Here is a 24,525-nt window from a genome sequence, read left to right as displayed (position 1 = left end):
TTAATTTTAAGGCTGTTGGATACAGGAAGGACCTCTTGGCTATCATCAACCATATAGCTCATAGGATTGTAGGTTAAGAAAATATTGAAAAACGAGAGACTCAAAATAAAGGAAAGTTCTGTGTTGCCAGATGAAGACAGAGGAAGATTGGAGAGATTGAAGAAGTGGTGAAAAGTCTAAAAGGAATTCTGTCAGCCCACTTTTACAAACTTTTAACCCACAGGTATTGGTTGGTCTGGCGTCTGAAGAGCTCGCCAAAGGCTGGACCCAGTGGTGAGTGTCCCTACCACAGACAGACAAACCAATAGACAGAGAACCCTGTATGTTTGTCTGATGACACTATCCACAGTTGACCACATGTCTGTTGTCATCATCCTTTGCTCTCAGGTACGACCTCACGGAAGATGGGACGAGACCACAGGTGGTGACGTAGGCCACTCTGGCGTGAGGAGCCCTCCTTGGTGTGTCTGCCCCACCCCACGTGCTCGGAATGCACCCTCCCACAGACATACTGATACTATTTTTATAATGTCATCTATTTAGTTATACCTACCTTAATAGTTTTATAAAACTTGTTGACATTTTAGGCATATTTGGCCAATATTATTGTTAATTTTGTATGTTTAATCTCCTCTAGTATTTCACCAGTTATTTAGAATACAGTAGGATAGTAGTTGATTACTGTCTGATGTAAAGCTATGTGAGTTGTATCTACTGGGAAGTGGATATATGTATATGCTTTACTATTGCCTTGTTTTGTATATCACTGAGGTACACTATGCCATGTAAATAGACTCTATTTTTTATAATATCTACATGCTGGTTTGAATTCAGAAGAAAATGAATCAAGGAAATATATATATTTTTTCTTCTAAAACTTATTAAATTCTTATGACAAATAATCATTTTTGTCTTTGCAGGAAAAAGTTCTCAGTGACCTATTTTGTGGTGTTTCTTTTTAAAAAGAAAAGCTGAAAGATTATTACCTATTAGTGTATTTCTGCCCATTCTGGATAATGAAAGTATTCAGAATATTAACACTTTCATAAATATAAAGATGTATTGTTGAGAAGTCAGTTGAAGAACTTATAAGGAAAAATATTGTATAACTGAGTAATTTAAAATATTAAGAGAATTGTCATGGTTCATAAATCATAGTGTTCTAATCTGAAATTCCTTACATAAAATGAAATGTCTTAAGTTTATTTTTAATTGCTTGTTATAACTTACTTATGAGGTAGTACACAGATACACAATCATACTTTTTAAAAAAGATAATACAGATAGACTTTCAATGTTAGCAGTTAGGCTGTTGTGAAATAGTTGGTGGTGAGCTTTGTTAATTTTCGGTGTTTTCCCAGCCTGTAAAGAAAGACAAGCTCACATTGTCACCAAAAAGATCAGGGTAAGCAGATAGGAAATGGTGTTAAAAACCAAATCGTTGGTCAGTATGACATCATGCAGAGAACAGATCACCCTGATAGCTCTTTCATTTGTCCGTCAGTGTGACATCATACAGAGGACAGGTCACCCTGAGCTGGCACTTGGTTTCACTCTGCTCTTATGCACAGACCACCACCAGTTCCATAGGGTTCGGCCCAGCGGCCAGCACAGTAGCTGTTGGTTGTAAATAACCATTTCCTGGGTTTCCTCACTTATGCCATGACTGACCTCAGTGTTGGGATATTGTTATACTATTTTTATTTTGGAATATGTTTTTCTTTTTAGGTTGTTAAAAGCATGTTTTATTTACTTAAGAGTTCCAGACCTCTTGGGAGGTGAGGCTCTATGGCAGTGTCATAGCTGTGCACACCTATCAACAACGTATGCACATATGCAGAAAGAGTTTGAAATATTTTAAGCTGTATGATGCAAATGACTTCCTTAGCCATAAGAGCATCTAAAATCATGTATACATTATTGAGGAAATACAGCTTTGTGCTTGAAATTGGAGATCTCACCGTAAATCATTTCCTGGACTTCGGGACTGCTCGCGTGACCAAACGTACCAAAGTGCCTCTAGGGGACGCTGGTGGTTATTTCTGCACACTCCTCCTTCCAGCAGATTTCAGTTTCCTCTTAATTTACACCTCAAACCCTGAGTTTGTTTATAGCGGTGTCTATAGCTCCACAACACATTTCACGTGCTCATAACGACCAGTATAATCTCACTGTTTCCTGTTTAATGAAACTTCACTCCAAAGCGTCATTGTAAATCGCTTCCTATGTTCATGTATAGGGGAAGTTTATGAATATGCTGATACACACATCAACATATACCCACACGGAACATTTACTGTGGTATTGTAGTAGACAGGTTGCCTGCCTGCAGTATTAGATTTATTGAGAATTTTTTTTTTTCCCCTGAGGAAGATTAGCCCTGAGCTAACATCTGTGCCAGTCTTCCTGCACTTTATATGTGGGTCACCGTCACAGCATGGCTGACAAGTGGTGAGGGCTGTGCCCAGGATCCCAACCCATGGGCCTGGGCCAACAAAGCAGAGCGCGCTGAACTTAACCACTATGCCACGGGGCTGGCCTTAAAGACTTTTTTTGTTTTTTTAAAGATTGGCACCTGAGCTAACATCTGTTGCCAATCTTCTTTTTTTTTTCCCTTCTTCTTCTTCTCCCCAAAGTCCCCCAGTACATAGTTGTATATTCCAGTTGTGAGTGCCTCTAGTTGTGCCATGTGGGACGCCACCTCAGCATGGCCTGATGAGCAGTGCCATGTCCATGCCCAGGATCCAAACCGGCGAAACCCTGGGCCACTGAAGAGGAGCACATGAACTTAACCACTTGGCCATGGGGCCGGCCCCAAGGATTTTTTTTTAAATTAGATCTGTTGAAGGGCTTTTGGCTCTTTGTTGAAATTTAGCATACCAAGAATTTTTACTGACATCCTATACTTTTGGATTTTGCAACCATGTGCTTCACCTATTCAATGTGGATTTTACTTGATGGAATGCTTTATTTAAACACCTAGGCAAAATAAGTACAGTGAAAGATACAAAGCCCAAATAAAGCCAGTTAGCAGCATGATGCCCTGCCCTCTGATGTGGTGATGGTGGGGGCTGGAGGCAGAGACCCACCTGCAGGTTCCAAGCCCCTAGCAGCCAGCTCCATTCTCTTTAAAAGAAAGGACAGGGCTGATTCTAAGGGCACCAAACACCTCCCAGATGTGATTCTGTCTCCTGTGGCAAGATAAGTGCTCAAAGGGAAGCTCTCGAGTGCTGTGGTAAGGGCCAGGCTCTGCACTCCAGGGTCCTGCGGTGGAGAACACTCTGAGTTCTCAACCTGTTCTTTTCTGGTTCTTAATAACAGGTTCATCTAGAAAAAGGGAACTGTAACTTTTCTACACACCAATGAGCCAAACCAGTGGAGGGAAGATTAACTTAAATGAATTCGAATTCTGTTAGTTTGTTCGTGTGGGTTGCTTATCCTGTGCCTTAAAGTACAGAAATATGAAGGCGTTGTTTTCAAGTTTCAGATGAATCAAAAGAAGCCTCGTACTAGATTTACCACAGTTTGTATTCTGTACTGTGAGAATTCCTTTTACGGATGTTCTTCATGAAGAGGTCGACCCTTGTTCAAGAACCTAAGCCAAATGCAAGTCCGTGTGCTCCTTTGTACTGCGGTTGCTCCTTCAGCCCCAGCTCCAGCCCGATCACCCCTGCAGACGGAAGCAGCAGCGGGTGTTTTTCATTATTACAGAATGTCCTTTCTGCTCAGCTAATTTTACATGACAATGCATGTATTTATTCAATAAAACTTTTATGTTAGCTCACTTGCGATTTGTTTTTCCTTTGTGTTTTGAAATGAAATTTTTACTATAGAACCAGATAATTTGAACAGTAGATATATTGTACTATTTATACGTGCTATTTGTGAATCCTTTCATTTTCAAAAGAACCACATCAGATCATTGACATTCCTCCTCTTATTTCCATCTTTGTTTGACTCTCCTCTGCCTACCTTAGACTCTGGGTTTTGAAAACTGCTCTTCTGAAAGGTAATCATGAGGAGAGAATATAGTCTTTATATATGCTTTACAACCAGAACCCTGAGAAGCAGTGAAACAGAGGCTGGTTTGAACAGATGGAGAGGAAATGCCGGAGGTCTTCACCACTGTCCACACCCACTCCTGACGACTGGGATTGACCGAGGGCCTCCTGCTCTGGGTCCCTCCATTCAGCATGGTTGACCTCTTTTCTCGCTCTCCAACGCCTTGCTCTCTGGGTTTCCCTTCCACATTGCCGGCCATTGATCAAGCTCTTTTACTGTCTTCTCCTCTAACCGGACTCTGAATATTAGAGTAACACAGGTTTTGGTTCTGGTCCCTTTTTTAATTTGTACTCTGTATTCTGCTTAATCCCATGGGTATTCCGTGCTTTCCAAATTTATATCTCCAGTGCAGACTTTGCTGCTGAGCGCAAGATTGTTTATGCAGCTGCTGCTCATTATGCCTCTGCACGTGGAGGTCTCGCAGTGTTCCTGTCTGTCCAGGTGCTTGACCTCGAGGCCTGGACCCTCCTGACACTCCCTCTGCCTCTCTTCCCATGTGCAGATGCCAAGTCCTTTAGTTCTTCTGAGGATGTACCCACTGTGACTGCTGTGCCTGCCTGTAAGCTCCCAACATTCGGGCCTCAGCCCCTCTTTCCCCTGCTGCATTCTCCACACAACAGCCAAAGGAATCTTTCAAAACACAAATCTGACTCATCAGTCTACTGCTTTCCATTGCCCTTAAAATAAGACCGAGAGCTTAACATATCTCTGAGGCCCTGACAACTTCCCAGCTGTATTTCCTCCTCCTGCACCCCTCACCTATGATACTTCTCAGTTCCTCAGACGTCCCCCTCCTTCCCATCTCACTGCCTCCAGCCTGCTTTTTGCCTGACACTGGCCCAGCTGACTTCCACCCGCCTTGACTCCTCAGCGTAAAGTGTATTTGCCAGGCGTCCTGACCGACGCGCTCCTGTCAGACGCAGTCTCCCTGTCATCAGCTCTCTTAGTGCCTGTTACCTTCCATCACCACACTGAACATGTTGCAGTTTGGCTTTATTTAAAGCCATTTCCCACCTGGACTGTAAGATCCCAAGGGCAGAGATGATGTGGATGTTATTTAAATCTTTTTCCGATGGCTTATCACTTTTCCTGGCACGTAGTTGGTGAACAAATATCTATTGAATAAGTGATGTATATATAAAGTTTGGCAGACCCTAAGTAACAATTTATTTTAACAAGTTTCTATTTAAAGATGGACAGACATGCTCCGCTCCGGCAGCCCGGGTTTGGTTCCTGTGGGTGGACCTACCCACTTGTCTGTCAGTGGCCATGGTGTGGCAGTGGCTCACATACAAAAAGAGGAAGATTGGCAACAGATGTTAGCTCAGGCAAATTTTCCTCAGGAAAAAAAAAAAATACTATTTAGATAAAAAGCCAACAGTGTAATTATCTGAGAAACAATTGAGGTGTAAAAATAGGAGATGAGCCAGGAAGTCTGCCTTTAGCGTTATTCTGGAAATCCTGGGCAATACAATATGAAAAGAAAAAGATTAGAAATTTTATATCAAGAAAAAATCAGGGGCCGGCCCAGTGGCACATGCCTTGCTGTGGTAGGCGTCCCACATATAAAGTGGAAGAAGATGGGCACGGATGTTAGCTCAGGGCCAGTCTTCCTCAGCGAAAAGAGGAGGATTGGCAGCAGTTGGCTCAGGGCTAGTCTTCCTAAAAACAAAAGAAAAAAGTTTCAAATATGAGGTCATCTACCTGAAAAATAAAATAATCTGAAGACTTTTGAATTTAACATGTTTAATAGGGGAAAATCATAAAAACATACAAATCTCTGTGTCTTATACACTATTGTTAATAGCTATTAGAAAATGGGCTAGCCTGGTGGCATAGTGGTTAACTTTGCACACTCTGTTTCAGAGGCCTGGGGTTCGCCAGTTCAGATCCTGGACGCAGACCTACATACCACTCATTAAGCCATGCTGTGGCAGTATCCCACATGGAAAATAGAGGAAGACTGGCATGGATGTTAGCTCAGGGACAATCTTCCTCACGAAAAAGAAAGAAAAAAAATACAATGGAAAAAACCGATACAGCAGCCTTGGAACCACAATAGCAATGAAAACCTAAAGCCAAACAAGGGAGGGGCAGAATAGGTTTAGAGCTCCCCGAAAGCCCCATCCCCAGAAAACTCAGTATTTGACCTGTCTGGCTCCTGGGAAAACCGTATCACCAGGGTGTTTATCAAAAGAATTTGTGGCAATTGTTAACCATTGCAGCTGCCTGGAGCAGTGATACCAGTTGGGATAAACAAGAGGCCAGTGAAAAAATTTTAAAGGGAAATCTGGAAAATGAGGTGTTCATAGGAGGCTTTGAAAAACTCTGGTGTTCCTGGGGCTCTAGAAAGATGTGTGCATGTGCAGGGCTGTGTGCGTGCCCAGGAAGGGCCGGTAAGAGTCCTAATCTGCCACCTCTGGTTGGGGTTGAGATTCTGTGCCAGCAGGAAGTGAAGGGTGAGGCAGAGTCGTGAGCTGCCTGCCAGAATGTTGAAGACGTACCCTAACACACACACAGGCCCTCAGCAAAGACTGGGAGACTAGTTCAAAGTATTTAAAGAAATTTCTGTCCAATCGTTAGCTGACCCAAATCAGCTAACTGAGCAGAGGCTAGAGGCAACACATGACAAAGAATAAAGCTTTTAGAAAATCAATGCAAGAAAGTTACTAAATAAAAAAATTAAGAGGGAGAGATTTTATTTACATTGTTGCCATGCTATATTATTTTAAATGTCTAGTTTTAAACAACAACAAACATGAAACAGTAAAGTAGGGACTATACCCAGGGGGGGAAAGAGTCAGTAGAAAGTGTCCCTGAGGAAGCCCAGATGTTGGACACAGTGGACAAAAACCTCAAATCAGCTATTATGAGTATGTTCAAAGAAATAAAGGAAACTGTCTAAAGAATTTGAAGAAAGTATGAAAATGATGTCTCACCAAAATAGAGAATATCAATGAAGAGATAGAAAATTTTTTTCTAAATAGAAATTCTTGAGTTTAAAATAACAGTAAGTGACATACAAAATTCACTAAAGGAGTTCAACAGTAGATCTGAGCTGACAGAAGAAAGAATCAGCAAACTTGGAGATAGGTCAACTGAGATGATCTCATCTGACGAACAGAAAGAAGAAGGAAGTAAGGGAAACAAGCAGGGTACTGACGTACACGTAATGGGAGTCCCAGAGGTGGGGAGGGAGAGCAGGGCCAGAAAGAGAATTTAAGGAAGCAACGGGCAGACATGCCCAGGTTGGATGGAAACCTGGCTCATTAACGAAGCTCAGCAGCCCGCCCTGATGGCCTAGTGGCTGAGGTTCGGCACGCTCACCACTTGGTGGCCAGGATTTGGTTCCCGGTCACAGAACCACACCACTCATCTGTCCGTAGCCACGCTTTGGCAGCAGCTCACATAGAAAGACTAGAGGGACTTAGAACTAGAATACACAACTATGTACTGGGGCTTTGGGGAGGAAAAAAAAAGGGGGAAGATGCAACAGATGCTAGCTCAGGGCCAATCTTTCCCAGCAAAAAAAAAAAAAAAAAAAAAGCTCAACAAACTCCAGGTAAGATAAACTTACAGAGATCCATTCCTAGGCACATCGCAGTCAAACTTGAAAATCAAAGACAAAGAGAGTCTTAATGGCAGCAAAGACAGACCTGTCTCTCACAAGGACTCTTCCAGAAGATACCACTGTCTCTCATCTGAAACCACAGTGGCCGGTGCAGGGGGAGGACAGATTCAGAGTGCTGAGAGAAAGGCCACCACGGAAGAGTCCTGTCTCCAACAAAACTGCCCTTCAAAATGAGGAGAAAGAAAAGTTGGTTTTTTAATTGTTTATTTTCACCGGCCCATGTGCCCTATAAGAAACTGTAAAGGGATGAATGTCACTTTTTGTCTTTGTGTGCATTTATTATGATGGCTGCATGACTTCAGAGATCTCCTTGGGTAGTGCCTACCACTTCTGCTTGTACTATCTTTTGAGCCTGGGAAGCAGTGCGGCCCAGTGGGTGAGAGCGTGGCTCCGAGTTAGACGGCCTGCATTCGAACCCCATTCCTGGCCCCGTGTGACTGGAGCAAACCTGCAGCACCCCATCTGTACAGTAGGAGTAGCCATAGTATTTGTCTACGAGGTGGTATGAAAGATACAGTGACACAATGCCTGTGAAGTATTTGGGACAGCACTGGCACACACGGGTGGTGGTTAGCTATTGTGTGGCCCGGTCTCATTATTCTGCTTCAGACCAGAATGTGGCTACCTCTGTTCCTCGGCACCAGCACAGGGCCGCCATGCAGGGTTGCACTTTCCTCTACACTCAAATTGCCAAGACACGGACCTCCACCACTTCATTGTTGCAGATGCCCCCCAACCCAGCTATTCCAAGTTTCTGGCATGTTGCCACTCACCTGTCCAAGAACAAGAACCTCGACCCACACACACCTCGGCCGTGGCATCTGCTGGCCGTGACCACCTGTGGTCGTGAGTCTGATGGGCCTTCCTCTGGGGGTCACTTCCACGGGGCTCCACCTGGCCTTGTTGAGGGGATGTACCCTTCTTTCTTCTCTGCAGTACAAAGAAAGAACAGTTTTGTTATTATCACTTTTATTCATTGTGGTGTAAAACACATAGAAAAATGTGCACAAACCCTAACTGTTCCACCTTAAATTTTTACAAACTGAGCACCCCTGTGTGACCAGCACTGTGATGAAGAACAGCATCCTGGGTCCCTTACTATGCCCCCTTCAGTATGACTGCACCCCACGGGGCCACTCCTATCCCAACGGCCGCCCTACAGATTGGCTGGTCAGATTCTGAGCTCTGTGTGAATGGAGTCATATGGCAGGTGTTCATTTGTGTCTGGCCTTTTATTCCACATGTGTTTGTGAGAGACAACAGGACGTCTTTTACGGTGATTTGGTGAAGACTGGGGATGAGACAAGCACACCACAGAGAGAACTGACACGGTCAGCCTGGGGCTTCGCATGCAGCCTTCTCCATGCGGCCAGTTCACACACCTTTCAACAAATGCATCCAGCACCCTCCTCCTGAGATCCGGGCCTGCGTGAGGGAGGGACTTCTAGGTCCAAAGAGACACCCGCCCCAGTTCCCGGACTCTCTTCCCCAGAGGGGAACTCTGATTGACCCCGGGACACTAGACCTCCCTGGAGGGAGCTCTCCACTAGCACCTGGCACACATGCCTGGGCTGCACAGCTCACAGAGCAGGTAGCACGTTTTCCCAAGGCTGGCTCATCTGTTCTAAATATCTCCGTGTGAGGACACTGCAGACCAGGCCGGGTTACACCACAGCAATTCCAGCACAGGTTTCGCTCCAATGGGATCAAGGGCCATACCTCGCTGGGACCAGACCGCAGGCTGGTCTCCATTGCCAGTCTTGTGAGGACAATCACACACATGACACACAACACACTTTCCTGGAATCTAAACCTGACTGGATCAAATCGTGGAGGCCAGGCCTCTCGTGTTTTGGATCACTTCACTGCCTCGACCTGCCAATGCGAGATCCATCTCCATAACAAAAGGCAGAGCTATGTATGGCAGTTTTCTCATTTAAAAATAAGCTAAAGATGCAGACTGCTGTTCCCTGGTTAACTTCACCTCAATGTGATAGAGACTTGGTTTCTCTTTCTTGAATTCCCTTTTCCATTTCTTACAAATACTTAATACCAAATAACCTCTTTGTTTTGCCCAAGACTCCCTTTTACTTGTCCGCAGTTTTGCAAGCAGCTTCAACTCTCACTTGAGAGGCCAAACTTTTTCTTTATAAACATTTCAGCATAACTTAAACAAAACATGACACCAGAAGCTTCTTGGATCATTTTTATGCAACAGTTCTTCCAAAATCTTGCCCAGAGATGGTGCCACAAAAGTGTCCATCACACCCCACCAAATGTGTGAATGCCCTAAACACAAGAACTGGGCCTGGCAAAGTAGTTCTCAGGGCAGAACAGCTGGTCAAGTCCATTCGTTCTTCCTGGTCAAGTGTAGGAAATAGCTTTTGAGAATTTTTTGCTAGACACTCATACATTCCCTTTCTTTGAAAATGTAAACCTATGAAGCATCCATCGACTTTCTCAAAATATAAAATAAAAGACCAAACACTGATAATACTCTCCCTCCTTTCAGTAATTTTTCAATCGCATACCCATTCTGCATACAAGGCGGTATGCAGGGCATGAGGGAGCAGCTCCTGTCATCATGGACCAATTGTGTATGCGTGCATGTGTGTGCACTAGTGTGTGTGCATGCACGTGTGCATGTGTGGGTGCATGAGTGTGTGCATGTGTACATTGTGCATGCACACTTGAGTGGGCACGCATATATGTGTGTGTTCTGTCTGCACTGTGTGAGTGCACAGGCATGTGAGTGCACATGTATATGCTTGTGTGTTGCGTTACATGTGCGTGTGTGGATGCCTGCGAGTGTTCATGTATATGTGCTGTGTACACACAAGCATGTGTGCATGTGCATGTTGTGTGCACACGTGCAAGTGTGTATCTATATGTGTGTACACACACTTGGGAGTCTGCATGTGTGTATGTGTTTAGCTCTTCCAAGACCATCTTCTCAAACTCAGGATCTGAGCCTGGGTCCCCCTGAAAGCAGAGCCTGAGGCAAGGCTTCTAAGCATGTGATTTATTTGATAATGAGGTCCTGTGATGTAAGTCTTTTCTCTTTTGTTCTATTCCCTGAAACAATTCGTATAAGATAGTGATCATCTGTTTCTTGAAAATCTGGTGAAACTTGCCTATAAAATTTTTGGAGCCTAATGCCTTTTCAGAATGGAGATTTTGATACCCATTCATTAAAAAATTTTGTATTAGTTTGTTTTCAATTCTTATCAAGTCCATTTTGAATATTATCCATTTTCTGCTTTCAAATTTATTGGAAAAATATTTCTTATGAATTTACTATCTCTGTTACATTTGTAGTTGCATCTCCTTTTAATTTCCAAATATAGTTTATTTGTACCTTCTGCTTCTTCTTGATTAGACTAACCAGAAGTCTATTTATTTTATTAGTTTTGTGAAGACCTTGCTTTTTATTTTACTATGTCAACTGTTTCTTGTTTTGTTTTGTATTAAAGTTTGCTCTTGCCTTCCCTTTTATTTTGGGTCACTAAAATGCTCTTGTTGTTCTTCTAGCTTCTTGAGTTGAACATCAAACTTATTTTAAAGCTTTCTTTTAAAAAAATTAAATTTACTTAAGGCTACAAATCTCACCTTGCTTTCACCCACTTTAGTTTCACGTCCCAAGTTTTGGTGAGCACTTTCATTGTCATTTAGATCTAAGTGTGTCTAATTTCCATTGTCTTGCTCTTTATTCCATTAGTTACTTAGAACATTTTTAAGTTTTAAAGAATATTTTCCCTACCTCTTCAGTGTTGGTTACTAATTTAATTGCACTGAGGTCAGAGAAGATAGTCTACATGACCTTGATTCTTTGGGGAGAAATTGAGCTCACCAGCCCCCCCCCACCCCAGTCTTTGTCCTCCTAGCCCCTGGTGCAAGCAGGTCTTAAAGGACATTCTGAGACAGCAACTCCTGCAAGCAAGTGAGAGGGGACTTGACATGGTTGCTGGGCAAGAGTGCTAACTTGAAAATCCTCAACATGAGTTTACTTCGGAATAGCCAAAAGGGTTGCAATTTAGGCCGGGTATGCTATGGCGACCCACAGGCAAGTCCAGAGGACAAAGGAGGAGCTGCTTTTATAGAGAAAAGGGGGAGAGGGAGGGGCTGTCCTAAAGGAAAGTCCACTGGGGGAGAGGCATGGTTCAAGGGTCAACAGCTTCTCATTGGCTGGGCTGTGGCGTTTCTCATTGGCTGGCATGTGTCACTTCTCATTGGCTGAGCTGTGGCATTTCTCATTGGCTGAGCTGTGGCGTTTCTCATTGGCTGAACTGCATTGTTTCTCATTAGCTGAGCTGCATTGTTTCTCATTGACCAGGCTGTGTTGTTTCTGATTGGCTGAGTCATGGTGTTTCTCATTGGCTGAGCTGCGTTGTTTCTCATTGGCTGAGCTGCGGCATTTCTCATTGGGTGACCTGTGGCGTTTCTGATTGGCTGGGATGTTGCCAGGTGGAGAGGGAAATCTTCCTTGAGTAGTAAAGTAGAGGTACTTCCCCGCTACTTAGGAGATGCAAGTGCTTGTCTCTTCCCCTTTGGAGAAATTGACAATGTGAGATGGGGGTGAGAGCTCCCCGTTCAGACCTTCCTGACTGCAATTTAGTTAAGGTTTCTTTTATTAATTTCCAAAGGAGCTTATGTCTTGGCCTATGGCTCCCTATTACCTGTGCCATAGGCACCAGGCAGTGAGCTTATCAGCTTCTTTTCCTGGACAAGCAGATCCGTCCTACCCTTGGCTGCAAGCGGTGAGCCCAGACCTGGTATCCGTCCTCCATGGGGCGTGCTCAGCCCTTTTGCACAGGGAATCGCACTCTGGCTGTGCCTGACCTCCTAGAGCGGGGCGCCCAGTCTTCACCTTACACCCCTTCCTGAGTGTTTCCCGAAGGGAGTCATGCAATCTAGGGTTCGGCAGGTGTCCTACAGAGCCTGCTGGCCCAGTTCCCAGGGGGAGGGGGCGGTGGTGGGCCTCCAGCTTCCAATTACTTCTGCGTTTTCTTTAATTATTGTTCAAATAAATCTACATCCTCATTTCCCATTTTCAAACTTTTACTTTTAGAGACAGTACAGTATAAAACCACAAAACTGAAGGGAATGTTCCTGCAACTGCCTCCCAATTAGCCAGGCCCCCTTTTTCTGGAATTCATGACTCAGGCCCCTGCAGCATCCTGTTTAGTTCTTGGCTGGCCAGGCCCTTAGCTCTGCTCCACCCTGTTGCTTTTGCCCAGAATAGCTGTGAAATGCTTGTTGTAGTCAGCACCATATTAGGTTCCTAGCCAGTGACCTGTTGTTTCAGCTTATTCCACCAGTTACAATTATTATGACTAAATTACAAATTTTGTATTTTATTATTTGGCAGAATATTTCTGGAAGGATATTCAGAAAACTGATAACAGCAGTTTCCTTTAAATTTGACCCATGTGATTGTATTTTTTGTCTGCTACAAAATAAAGTTTTAAAAAACTGAACTTTACACTCGGTCCATTATCAAAGTATTTTAGCCAAATTTTAAACCTTTTAGCCTATATGTTCCAAACAGCTTCAGCCTTAGTTTGTATTGGCTTGCCATGGAGTCCAATTTTAATTCTATAAACCTCTTCCTATTACCACATTGTAAAGTTTTAAGAAGAGAGATTATCTAATACCTCATCCATTCATTTATTCAGAAAACACTTTCTTCAAGCATCTAAAACGTGCCAGACTGGCACTGAGGACTGGGACTGAGTAAGACGCAGTCTTGTCCTCCACTGAGGGGTTGGCAGGGAGGAGGAGGGCTCAGAGGCTGCATCCCAGGGTGCGTGGGGGTTGGGAAGTGCTCCTGGAAAGGTGAAGAGGAGAGGAGTTTTTGAGGAGGCTGGGAACTATTCAGTTGGGGAAAGGCACACTGTTGCATTCAGCGGCTGACAGGCAGGCCTCCGTGTGCTTCCCTCGCATGGACCCACCCTGAAGGAGGTACCATTACTGTCCCCATTTTACATGTGAGGAAACTGAGGCTCAGAGTCATTAAGTAGCCTGTCCAAGGTCACAAGCCTCGCTGGTAGCGAAGCCAACCGCCCAGGCAGTGTGGCTTCAGAACCCGCCTTGTTTCACCAATTTCGCATTCAGGAGGCGGAATACCAGGAAGAGTTAACTGAGTGGATGTGGAGATGAAGAGTGAGGAGGGAGCAGGATTCAGTGGAGATGAGGGGCAGCGGGGACTTCCATTCTGGACACAGTGGGTGTGCAGCGAGCTGTAGAAAGTTCCAGAGCTCCAAGAATGTGCACATAGAAGTCATTGGTTCCCAGGTGAGAGTGGACAGCTAGGCCGGGGCGACAGTGCTCAAGGAAGAGCCCAGTGTGAGAAGAAAGGGCGCCCAAACTGGGGGCTTGGCATTCACAGCATGCAGGGGGTGCTGCACAGAGGGGCGGGGTTGGCGCCTCAGTGTGAGATGCCTAAGTGGCTACACTGACCCCATGGGTCTGAGCTCCTCATGCTGTTTGTGGGCCCCCTCTGCTGCCCCACTGCCACACACTTCCTGACAGACCAGTCTCCCCACTCCCGAAAAGCTATAATTTTATGTTACCTATTGAAACGACAGTATTTTGGATCTACTGGGTTTAACAAGGCACATGATTAAATTTTGTTTCACCTATTTATTTTCACTTTTCTAGGGGGCTACTGGAGGTCCACAGTCACATCTGTGGCTCAGGTTATATTTCTATCGGGCAGCGTTGTGCTAGGACGGGAGCAACCACCCTCGACCTCACTGAGACCCCCAGTTAGCGTGGGTTCAGTCGAGAAAATAGAATCCACCCTGGAGGTTTCAAGCATCAGTAGCTGTGAGGGGTCATGTCCTCACAGAGGGCTGTTGGGGCACGGAGGTGGGAGGTCATGCAGACAACAGGTTGAGCACAAAGGGTTTTGCTGGCAGTGGACTGAGGATCCCAGTGCACAGGGGAAGGATTCCCGACGTCAGGTTGAGTGGGAGAAGGGAGAGAGTAGGTATATGGCAGAGGCTTGTGGGAACTGGGACGCAGGAGAAGAGGGGTGGTCTCAGAATGTGGGCTTTGTGTAGTGACCAACATGAACAGAACAAGAGGCACAGTGAGCACAGTGCACCATCAAGATAGGGGACATGGGTTTCTGGGGCCCTCCTTTTCCCTCTCAAGAGGAAAAAAAGCTAAAGCCTAATGAGATGAAGTCTTAGCCCGGTGAGTTGGTTCATGCTGGACCCAGAGGGGACAGTCTTCTTCCAGGTCCTCACTCCAGTTGGAGGACAGGAGGACTAGGATGAGCCCAGGCAGGGCCCACGGGCCACGATCTTAGGAGACACATTCTTTATTTCTTAGTAGTTTATGAAACTCTTTCAGACTTTTCCAGCAGAGGTAATTCCGATTTGGCTGATTGGCTTAACAATGAGACCAGGATTTACCGATTGCATTGTTAGCAGACATTTTCTATAAATTAAGTGAGTTAAATATGCAGCTCTCCAAGGTGTGGGGAAAACGTATATAAAGCAAACAATAAAGGCATTTTTATTAAAAAGAACTGTAGGGGACCAGCTCATAGCTGAGTGGTTAAAGTTTTGCACACTCTGCTTTGGCAGCCCGGAGTTCACTGTTGGATCCCGGGCACAGACCTGCTCCACTCTTCAGCCTTGCTGTGGATGTGACCCACATACAAAGTAGAGGACGATGGGGCCACCCTGTGGCGCAGTGGTGGAGTGCACAGGTTCTGCTTCAGTGGCCCAGGGTTTGCCGGTTCAGATCCCGGGTGAGGACATGGCACCACTTGGCAAGCCGTGCTGTGGCAGGTGTCCCACATATAAAATAGATGAAGATGGGCACGGATGTTAGCTCAGGGCCAGTCTTCCTCAGCAAAAAGAGGAGGAATGGCAGCAGATGTTAGCTCAGGGCTAATCTTCCTAAAAAGAAAAAAGTAGAGGTAGATTGGCACAGATGTTAGCTCAGGACCAATCTTCCTCACAAAAACAAAAACAAAAACAAAAATGCAAAAAAAACTGTATCGACAGAAGTGCCTTGAAAGAGTAACTGATATAATTAATAGTGATTTAATGTATCTGGGTAAAGTTTTTCCCATAAACTTCCTAGAAACTGAGAAAGTGAATGATTCCAAGTGACTGGCTAGAAAATATTTTTGAATTTCAGGCAACTTCCCAGTCTTTGCTTTCAACAAAAATTGAAGAAAAGCCCAATCAGATTAATAGCTGATACAAATTAAATTAAAAAAATTGATGATAGATCAGTGTGTGGTTTTTGTATTTAACTAAAACATATTCAAGGAATTGAGTGACATTGCTATTAATTTTTTTTCATTTCTGTCTCCTTATTTGTGTGAACAAGTTTTCTGAGTATTTACATCTATAAACATGAAAAATCAGAATCAAATATTCATCCTTGGAAACATGAATTGATTGAAAAAATAGTGTTAACCATAGCATTGAGGTGTGTTTCAACAAAATTTTAGTTTTATATTTAGTAAGTACTTAAAATTTATGATTATTTATATGGTTTTGATCTATTTGTATCTCTAATAAATGTAAAAACATTTTCAATCCAGAGCATTGTGGTCATAAGATATTAAAAATACCAGTTTATATATTTATATATATATTTTGCTGGAGACATGATCTGCAATAACTGCATAACAAAAATTGATGTTACGGTTAGGACAGAATTACGTGGGAGTCACGGAATGGAAATATGAGTTCAAGAATTCCAGGTATCCAATTATTAAGAGTATTCAGATTTCGCTGGAAGTATATAAAGAGGGATGTCACAGTATTAAGAGTCAATCTTTACAATTATATCAAAGATTGAATCCGTGTCAGTCATTTAAGCCAATGATAAATTTACACGCCAGACAAAATGCCAGGATCCGAGCTCACGTGGAAGAGGCGGGGCCGCAGCGTGGGGGCGGGGCGGGCGTGAGGGCGGGGCCCGAGTGCGGGAGGGGCGAGCCTCTCGCCCCCAAGCGGCTCCGCCCAGGAGTCCCCGGATCTCGCGAGAGCAGCGCGTGGTGACGCGCGGGCGGGCGGGCGCGCCGCGGGCGCCGGCGGGCGGGTTTGAATCTGGTCCGAGCGCGGGAAACGGCGGGTCCGGGGGACGAGGTGAGCGCTGTGGTGCCGGCCGACGGAGGGCTCGGGTTAGGGCGCCAAGAAACGGCGGGGGTCGGGCGCGTCGAGTCCCCAGCACCGCAGTCTCCGCGTGGGCCGCGATCCCGACTTGCGGCTCTGAGGCGGCCCCGGGAGAGGCGGGCGCCCGGGTCCTGGGCGCGCTGACGCCCCGTGACTTCCCTCCGGGACTGACCCCGGAGAGGACCCCTAGCCCTGGACCCAGGGACTGACCCCAGAGAGGACCCCCAGCCCTGGACCCTGGGTCTGACCCCAAAGAGGACCCCCAGCCCTGGACGCGGGGACTGGCCCCCAGAGAGGACGCCCAGCCCTGGACCCGGGGACTGACCATAGAGAGGAACCCCAGCCCTGGACGCGGGGACTGACCCCAGAGAGGACCCCTGCCCTGGACCCGGGGACTGACCCCAGAGGGGACCCCTGCCCTGGACCTGAGGAGAGGATCTCAGAGAGGATCAGTTCCCTGAGCCCTTGTGTCCTGGGGGAACCTGTCGCCAAGCATCTCTCATCCTTTGTGGGAGGGCTGGAACACAGCCTGCAGGCGGTGACAAGGTGACAGGGATCTCCTTGTTAGTGCTCGTCTTACCTCAGTGCCAGACCTCCTGCGTGAAGAGCACCCTGCAGTGGGGACAGATAACTGCTGGTGAGATGATCCCTCTCCTTGGAAGTGGCATCTGGCTGGAGGGGGAGGGCTTGTGTGCGAATAGTACAGTAGTGCACTTTGAGAGAGAGACTGAGTTGAAAAGGGAGTACCCTAAAGAACTGTAGTCGCCAGTGTCAGAGAGCACAGGGCAGCGTGGTCACAGACGTGGTCTGGTGGAAGGAGATTAGTGTGAAGGCTAAAGTGCCAAGGGAAGTGCTTGGAAAGAGAGGCAACCGGAAAAGTTACGAGGGTTCCCGAAAGTGGGGAGGGTTCACAAACTTGCCACTTTAGGCTGTTTGGTTCCGTGTGCTTGGCTGCACCTTTTTGGAAGGTTGTTTGTTTTTAACTCGTGAGCTGGTACTAGCCATTGTTAGTTGTCCAGCTTGTTGCTGGCTGCCCTCCCCGCCCGCTCGGCCAGTAGGAAGCTCTGCTTCACAGCTCAGACATCTGAGTTGAGACGTGAGGCGGCCAGACTTCATGGTGTTGCTTGGGGAAGTTATTTTTTTGGTTTAATTTAGACACTAAGATCTGGGGTTCTGTATTTAGGATGACTCTCTATCCCTGTAATTATTGCCGTTGGTACCAATAATTTTCCATATTGCTCTTTTAAAGCGGTGCAGGAGGTTTTCAGTTATTTTTAAAGGGAGGGGTCCTGTTGTGTGCATGTTCCATCATTTTGCTATTACTTCATCTTTGGGTTGATGTCAAACAGGGCAGTGCTAGCACCAGGTGGTGTAATGGAAAATAGGATTTATTAGGGGAAACACAGGCAGGGAAGGAGGTTGCACACAATCCCCTGAGCTCTTGTTCCTCGCAGGGGTGGGGAGGAGCGTGCTGTGGTTGGGTGCACCCAGTGCAGGTGCTAACAAGCTCCCAGGGGACCCCAGTGCCACACTGCATAACGAGGTGCCTGACTGGGATTCTTGATGGAGAGACGGCGCTTTGGAAAGGGCGGCTCAGGGTTCAGTGGCTGGGCCAGCCCGCTCTTTGCTGAGCTGACTCGCACCTGCCTGAGCATCTTGCTAAGGTACTAACAGGGGAGGGGAGGCACGCCTCCTGGAGCCCCTCAGTCCTCTTTCCTTATTGGCAGCTTCATGAACAGTTGATAATAACACGATGTGATATTGATACTCGCCTCAGTAAAGAAAATGAGCACATTATTCTTTAGATATTGTAACTTGTTTTATGCCAGAGTATTGTTAGAAACTGTCTACCATAGGTGGTACAGGAATTTTCTTGCAGTTTTGAATGTTAGTAACAAATTACATTTTCTAGGAAGAGGTATATTTACAAATGTTGGTTTCAGTATGATTTTGTTTTCCACAGAGTAAATGCCTTATGAAGAACAGTTTCGTTTGTCATGGAAAAACGTGAGACATTTGTACAAGTGGTATCTAAGGAGCTGATTGAAGAATTTTTGCAATTCATTCAACTTGATGTAAGTATTGTGTTTAGCTTTATTGTGATTTTGACTGTTAATGTAAAACATTTTCTAAAATCATTATGTCTACAAATGAAATATAGTCAGTTCAGTGAATCCTTAGGAACCAAGCTTTATTTAAAAAAAAAACTATACTCAAATAGACCTGGTGATGGGCAGCTATTCACAAATTGTGTTTCCTCCTTTCTTTTAAGAAGGATGTGGTAAGGATGCTGAGTGATGGACGTGAAGTCATTCTATTTACCTAACAACTGTTTATTGATCTCTTGCTGTGTGTGTGGCATAGTGAGGAAAACAGATACTTTTTTGTCCACAGTTATTTACAGTGTTGTGGTGGATCCAGGCATGTAAATACAGCAGAGTGTGGGCTTGGCTGGGGCGGGGATACAGGTGGGACCCCAAATCCAGCCATGGAATGGTTCCCATCCCAGTGGGAAGGCTCTGGGAGCTCAGAGCTACAAGGTACACAGAAGTCAGCCAGTCAAAGGGATGTGGGGAGGGGCCCCGTTAACCAAAGGGGTAACTTTACAGACTGAGGAAGGCAGGTTGTGTTTGAACCTGAAGATGTTCGTAGGGCTGGAGTGTAGAAATGTGAGGTGAGGACTGGGCAGGAGCTGAGCCCTGGGGATGAGACCTAGATTACATCAGGCCTGCTTTGCCGTTTTAAGTTGAGACTTTATCCAGAGAGACTTTATCTCTGCTTTATCTTTAAGCAAAGAGTCCCCTGCGTGCAAGAGAACAAAAGAGGGAGAGAAAACTAGTGGGCCAGAAGAGATAGACAGAAAAATAGGATTTGCCTTTTGTAAATATTGCTTCGGCTGCACATGAAGACGATTGAAGAGAGCCACAGGAGAAGCCAGAGCGTAGTGAAGAGTCTGCCCTTCATAGTGGTGGTCGAATTAGGACACGGAAGTGGGGAGACCTGGGTGCCTTTGTGAGCTGTCAGGTGGTGGGCTGCTGGCACTATTGATTGACTGGATGTGCGTCAGGGGAAGGGTCAAGGAGCATCCCAGGTTCTGACTTGTAGTGCCGTTCAACGAGATCATGCACGTGGGAAGAAGACGGACTCAATTTGGGACGTGCTGAATGACTGCCCGAGGGACATGTCCAGGAGATGTCTGATAGGCAGGGGTCAGGCCTGGGCTAGAGACAGAAATTTGGACATCGTCAGCTCCAGCTGGAAGCTTAAGTCATGGGGATGCATAGGATCATCTCTGTAGTGTAGTAGGAGAAAAGGGGTCTAGGACAGAGCTCTGAGGAACCCCAACATTTAAGGTACCAACTATAAAATACTTGTGACCTTGGGGCAGAGGATGCATCCCTCACTTGTTCTGATCACGCAGTGAAAATCAGATTAGTGATAATTAGCAATTAGAGAGTGATAACTAACAATTTGCAGTAGGAGTGTAGATGATTTGTATTGATGTGCAATACACACGTGGTTTAAAGTCTAAAAGATTGTTGTAAACTACATACTATAGTGTTAACTAAAATCACAAACTTAAGTTGCTGATGATGAAGCTAAGTTAATATTAATTTAAAATTTAAAGGCAAGAATACAGCACTTGGGTGGCCCAGTCAGCACAGGATCACACTGGTGCTGTGATGACAAAACGTCCTTCTAGGTGCATTCGCATGTGGGGTCCCAGGAGCTGGCAGCTGTTTGGGGTGTGCGTGTTTTGTGTGATCCTGCAGCTCCACTCAGTTTTCTGAATTCTCCTGGGGATGAAATCCCACATAAGCAAAGCAGAAATTTGCCTTTTGCTCAAATTGTTCCCTAATGTATCTTTTGCATTGGAACAAATTGGCATTTCAAAACAAGTATTACAGAGCAGAGCCAACTGTGCCATACCCTGTCTTCCCTTTGTTTGAGGGTCAAGGATCAGTGTTGGGAGTAGAGGACTCAGGACTGAAGAGAGTCACCATTTAACTGACACGTCCTGAGTGCCTTCTCCTATGCCAGGCTCTGCTCTGAGGGGTGGGATACAGCATACAAAGCAAAATTTCTGCCCAAATGGAGTTTATGTTCTGGTGGTGGAGGGAGAGAAACAAGAAGACAGGTGTGTATGATAATCAGGCAGGGTAGAGGATGGGAGTGGCAGGTGGTTTTGATAGAGAGCTAGATGGGCTGTGTGGAGGTGGCGGAGAATTCTAGACAGAAGGGTTGGGAGGGCCAAGAGCCTGAGGCAGGCGCACTCGGGGACAGCTCAGGTGTGGACTTCCTGAGAGGAGGAGGCAGGAGTCAGGATGGAGACGTCCCCTTAGAGGGCCCTGGAGGGGCAGGCCTGCCCTCTCCTTTCCTGTTGGAATAATTACAGAGTTAAGGGAAAGTTGCAAGAGGAACACAAAGGAATCCTGAATGCCCTACTGAACTGTGCCGGTCGTTGCTACCCACATATTTTCCTTATCCGTGTACTCACACGTTCTTCTGAATCACCCAAGAGTCAGTGCAGGCACTGTGTCTCATTATCCCTAAAAATTTCAGTGTGTATTTTCCTAGAACCAAGGTATTAGATAATCACAATAAAATCCTCAAAGTCGGGAAGTTTGGCATTGGTACAATATTTTACCTGCAGTGCCTGCATTCAGTGGTCTTGACTTGTTAGTTTTCTTTAATCTGGAGAGTCTCTCAGCCTTACTTTATTTTTCATGATGTTGACAGTTTTGAAGAGTGCAGGCAGCTATTTTGTGGCATATCCTTCAATTTGCATTTATTTGATGGTCTGGTTATTTTTTTATGTGTTTTGGCAGGAACTACATGAGTGATGTTATGTCCTCAGTGGAGGGACGTGGTGTCAGTTTGTCCCATTATTGGTGGTGGTAGTTTTGATCAGTCTCTGAAGCTGCTCTTTACTCCTTAATTAGTAAGTCATCTGTGGGTGACGAAGGTGAGACTAGGTAAATACCCTGCTCCTCATCAAACTTCTACCCACTGGGTTTAGCATCCATTGATGATTCTTGCCTGAATCAATTATTATTATAATGGCTATAAAATTGTGATTTTTTCCACCTCATATTCCTTCTGTATTTAGTGATTGGCATTCTGTAGCATGCCACTACTGTTAGCTAATTGTCTGTTATTTATTTACTCATTATCAGTATGATCTCATTGATTCTCATTTTGTTCAATGGGTTATAATCCTTTGCTGTCACTGTTTTGGTACTCATTGTCCCAGATTGGCTATAGGGAGTCCCTTTAAGCTGCATTCTCTACCCTTTTGATAATGGCCTCTGTTTAGTGTATTAAAGAGTAGATGAGGTTGTCTGCTCAGAGTGAGAGGAAGTGGTGGATGGCTCAGAGGTTTTAAGGATAGTTAAGAGGATCTTGGCTAATGGGAGAGGAGGCTGTCTAGAGATGACTAGAGGGTGGGCTTTGAGGGCCCAAGTCAGATTGGGGACTGGAAACTTAAAATGCAGTCACGTGGCATGACCGCATTATTATTATTATTGTTGCTATTGTTATTTTAGCTCCAGCATACTTTTGTAACCTAGTTATAGGCCTGAAGTTGGTGGACATCTGGACAGATTGATCTTAGGGAGGATTTTGCTAAATTGATTAAATTTTAAGCTCTAAAGATGAGGATACTAGGGCTGAATAGTTGGAGGAAGAATCTGCTACTTTCTGTCTGATAATTCCTGTGCTTTTCCCTTTTAGGAGTGGATTTCAAAAACTACAACCAAACTCTTGAACTTGTCACTAAGTTAGCTCTTAATCTTTTCTTTTGATGCCATTATAAAAAGGGTAGAACTAACTTTTTGTAGTTGAAATGTAATACTTGCTGTTTATTTTACAGAAAGATGCTTCTGACCCTTTCAACTTAAATGAATTACTAGATGAATTATCAAGGAAACAGAAGGAAGAGCTATGGCAACGTCTCAAGAGTTTATTGACAGATGTGTTGTTAGAGAGCCCTGTGGATGGGTGGCAGGCAGAGGAAGCCCAGGGTGAAGATAATATGGAAACAGAGTGTCGTGCAAAAATGGTAGCATTGGTCTTTCAAAAATAAAAATTTTTCCCTTTTGTTTGTTAAAAAAATAATTGTTTATTGAGTATAGTTGGATTTTAAGTTAAGGAAAAATTTTAAATTAGAAGTCAAGAATATTAGAAGTGTATTTATTGTAGTTTCACGTTTTCCAGTCCCACCATTATTAAGATACTGTTCAACATTGCTCTTGTTTTCAGACAGCAAACTTGTATTCAACTTAATAAGCTAGAAATGTGGCTTGATTTTTATAAATTTAGTAATTTTTACATTTCTCTTAAAAATTGAGTTTTAAGTTGATTTTAATTTACTCATACTTTGATTTTTTTCATTTATAGAAAAAAAACATAGAAATAATTCATGCAATTACATCTGTGATTCTTGCTTCTGTGTCTGTAATAAATGAAAATGAGAACTATGAAGCCTTACTGGAATGTGCTGTCATATTAAATGGTAAGTTGACTTGTTATAATGCAGCCTGTTTAGAAGTGGGGCATCTAAATGAGGCTCTGCAGAAGGGAGCCGGTGGTGAACTAGAGGCAGAAATGAGGCAGGACTAACCCTCAAGCTCTTTACTTCAGCTAGAAAAGGAGGAGGAGTATTTTATGAGCTATCCTGAGTAGTTAGTTTAAGCCACATATGAATGTTTTAGATGGTGAGAATGCTATTGTTTGCAGGTTTTTCAGGAGTGTCTTATTTGACCTACAGGACCAATGAAAAATAGGAAATAATCAGGAAAAATAGTCTGATTATAACTTTCTCCGCTGGTGGTTACTGCCAAGTAGTTTCAATTTAATCAAGCATTTATGACATTGAATTTTTTTCTTTAAATGTGTTTTGAACACGACCTGCGGAATAATTGATGACTCTTAGGAGAGCTTTACTGTACTGAAATTTATATCATGGTACTTTTCAAGTTTTAACTAAACTGTAAAACTGTAGTTATTAATTTAGGAGGAAAACTAGTCTGAGTTAATGAGATGATCTGATTATGAATATTTATATAAAATTATTTTATAGATATAAAAGATGTAAAAGTAATTTTAAGTAATGATTTTTAAGAAAAACCTCCCAAGTACCCTCACCTCTCACTATGTGAGTATAATCGGTTCCGTGTGACAAATTCTCTCATCGAGTTTTTCACTCTCAGCGTCACTTGGATTTATACATCTGTTTAGAATGCTGTTTTATTCAGAATTCTTAAATTGGAATACAGCGTTTTATTAAGAAGTCATCCCTAATCAATACAAAAAAGCTCCGAAATGTGTTGTGAGTGTTACTACCAGTTTGTTTATTTGCACAGTTGCCACATAACTTGCATAAAATGATTAGTGCTAATACTGTAGTTGCTCCCAACTTCCCATTAATTTGGGAATTTTACTTTAGTATAATGGCATTCAGATATCTATGGATTATAATTATGAGCACATTATTAATAATTTAATTCTTGAGCTTTTCTGTTAATAAAAGCACTGCAGTTTTTGTATTCATTATAATAGTTGATTTTACTTGTTTTCACCAATGAGCCATACTTTGAGGCCAGCACACTGAGGGATAGTTGTAGTGGATTAGCCATCAGTAGACCTGACCTGGCTCTGGGGTTAAGTGTTCCCATGGGCGTCCTT

The 24,525-nt window shown here is 44.3% G+C and overlaps 2 protein-coding genes across 4 annotated transcripts in view; both read left to right on the top strand.

The window, feature by feature from the left end:
- The window catches only part of ESYT2 (extended synaptotagmin 2), an 88,839-nt gene extending 87,634 nt beyond the window's left edge, over positions 1–1,205 (top strand). For both annotated transcript variants that reach the window (XM_046669072.1, XM_046669071.1), the window contains 2 exons: positions 224–273; positions 388–1,205. In XM_046669072.1, the coding sequence (XP_046525028.1) occupies positions 224–273; positions 388–433 (96 nt within the window). In that variant the 3' untranslated portion in view covers positions 434–1,205. The remainder of the gene's footprint in view (positions 1–223; positions 274–387) is intronic.
- A 15,532-nt stretch (positions 1,206–16,737) lies between these two features.
- NCAPG2 (non-SMC condensin II complex subunit G2) overlaps positions 16,738–24,525 on the top strand; it is a 71,632-nt gene continuing 63,844 nt past the window's right edge. The window contains exons 1-4 of one of the 2 annotated variants that reach the window (XM_046670594.1): positions 16,738–16,812; positions 18,803–18,914; positions 22,712–22,900; positions 23,239–23,353. In XM_046670594.1, coding sequence (XP_046526550.1) covers positions 18,837–18,914; positions 22,712–22,900; positions 23,239–23,353 — 382 coding nt within the window. In that variant the 5' untranslated portion in view covers positions 16,738–16,812; positions 18,803–18,836. The other variant, XM_046670595.1, reaches the window with a different exon arrangement.

The sequence above is a fragment of the Equus quagga genome, chromosome 8 (genome assembly GCF_021613505.1).
Source record: "Equus quagga isolate Etosha38 chromosome 8, UCLA_HA_Equagga_1.0, whole genome shotgun sequence".
In the NCBI taxonomy this organism is placed as follows: domain Eukaryota; kingdom Metazoa; phylum Chordata; class Mammalia; order Perissodactyla; family Equidae; genus Equus; species Equus quagga.
Note: the sequence above shows the minus strand (reverse complement) of the source record. Positions and strands in the feature narration are given on the sequence as shown.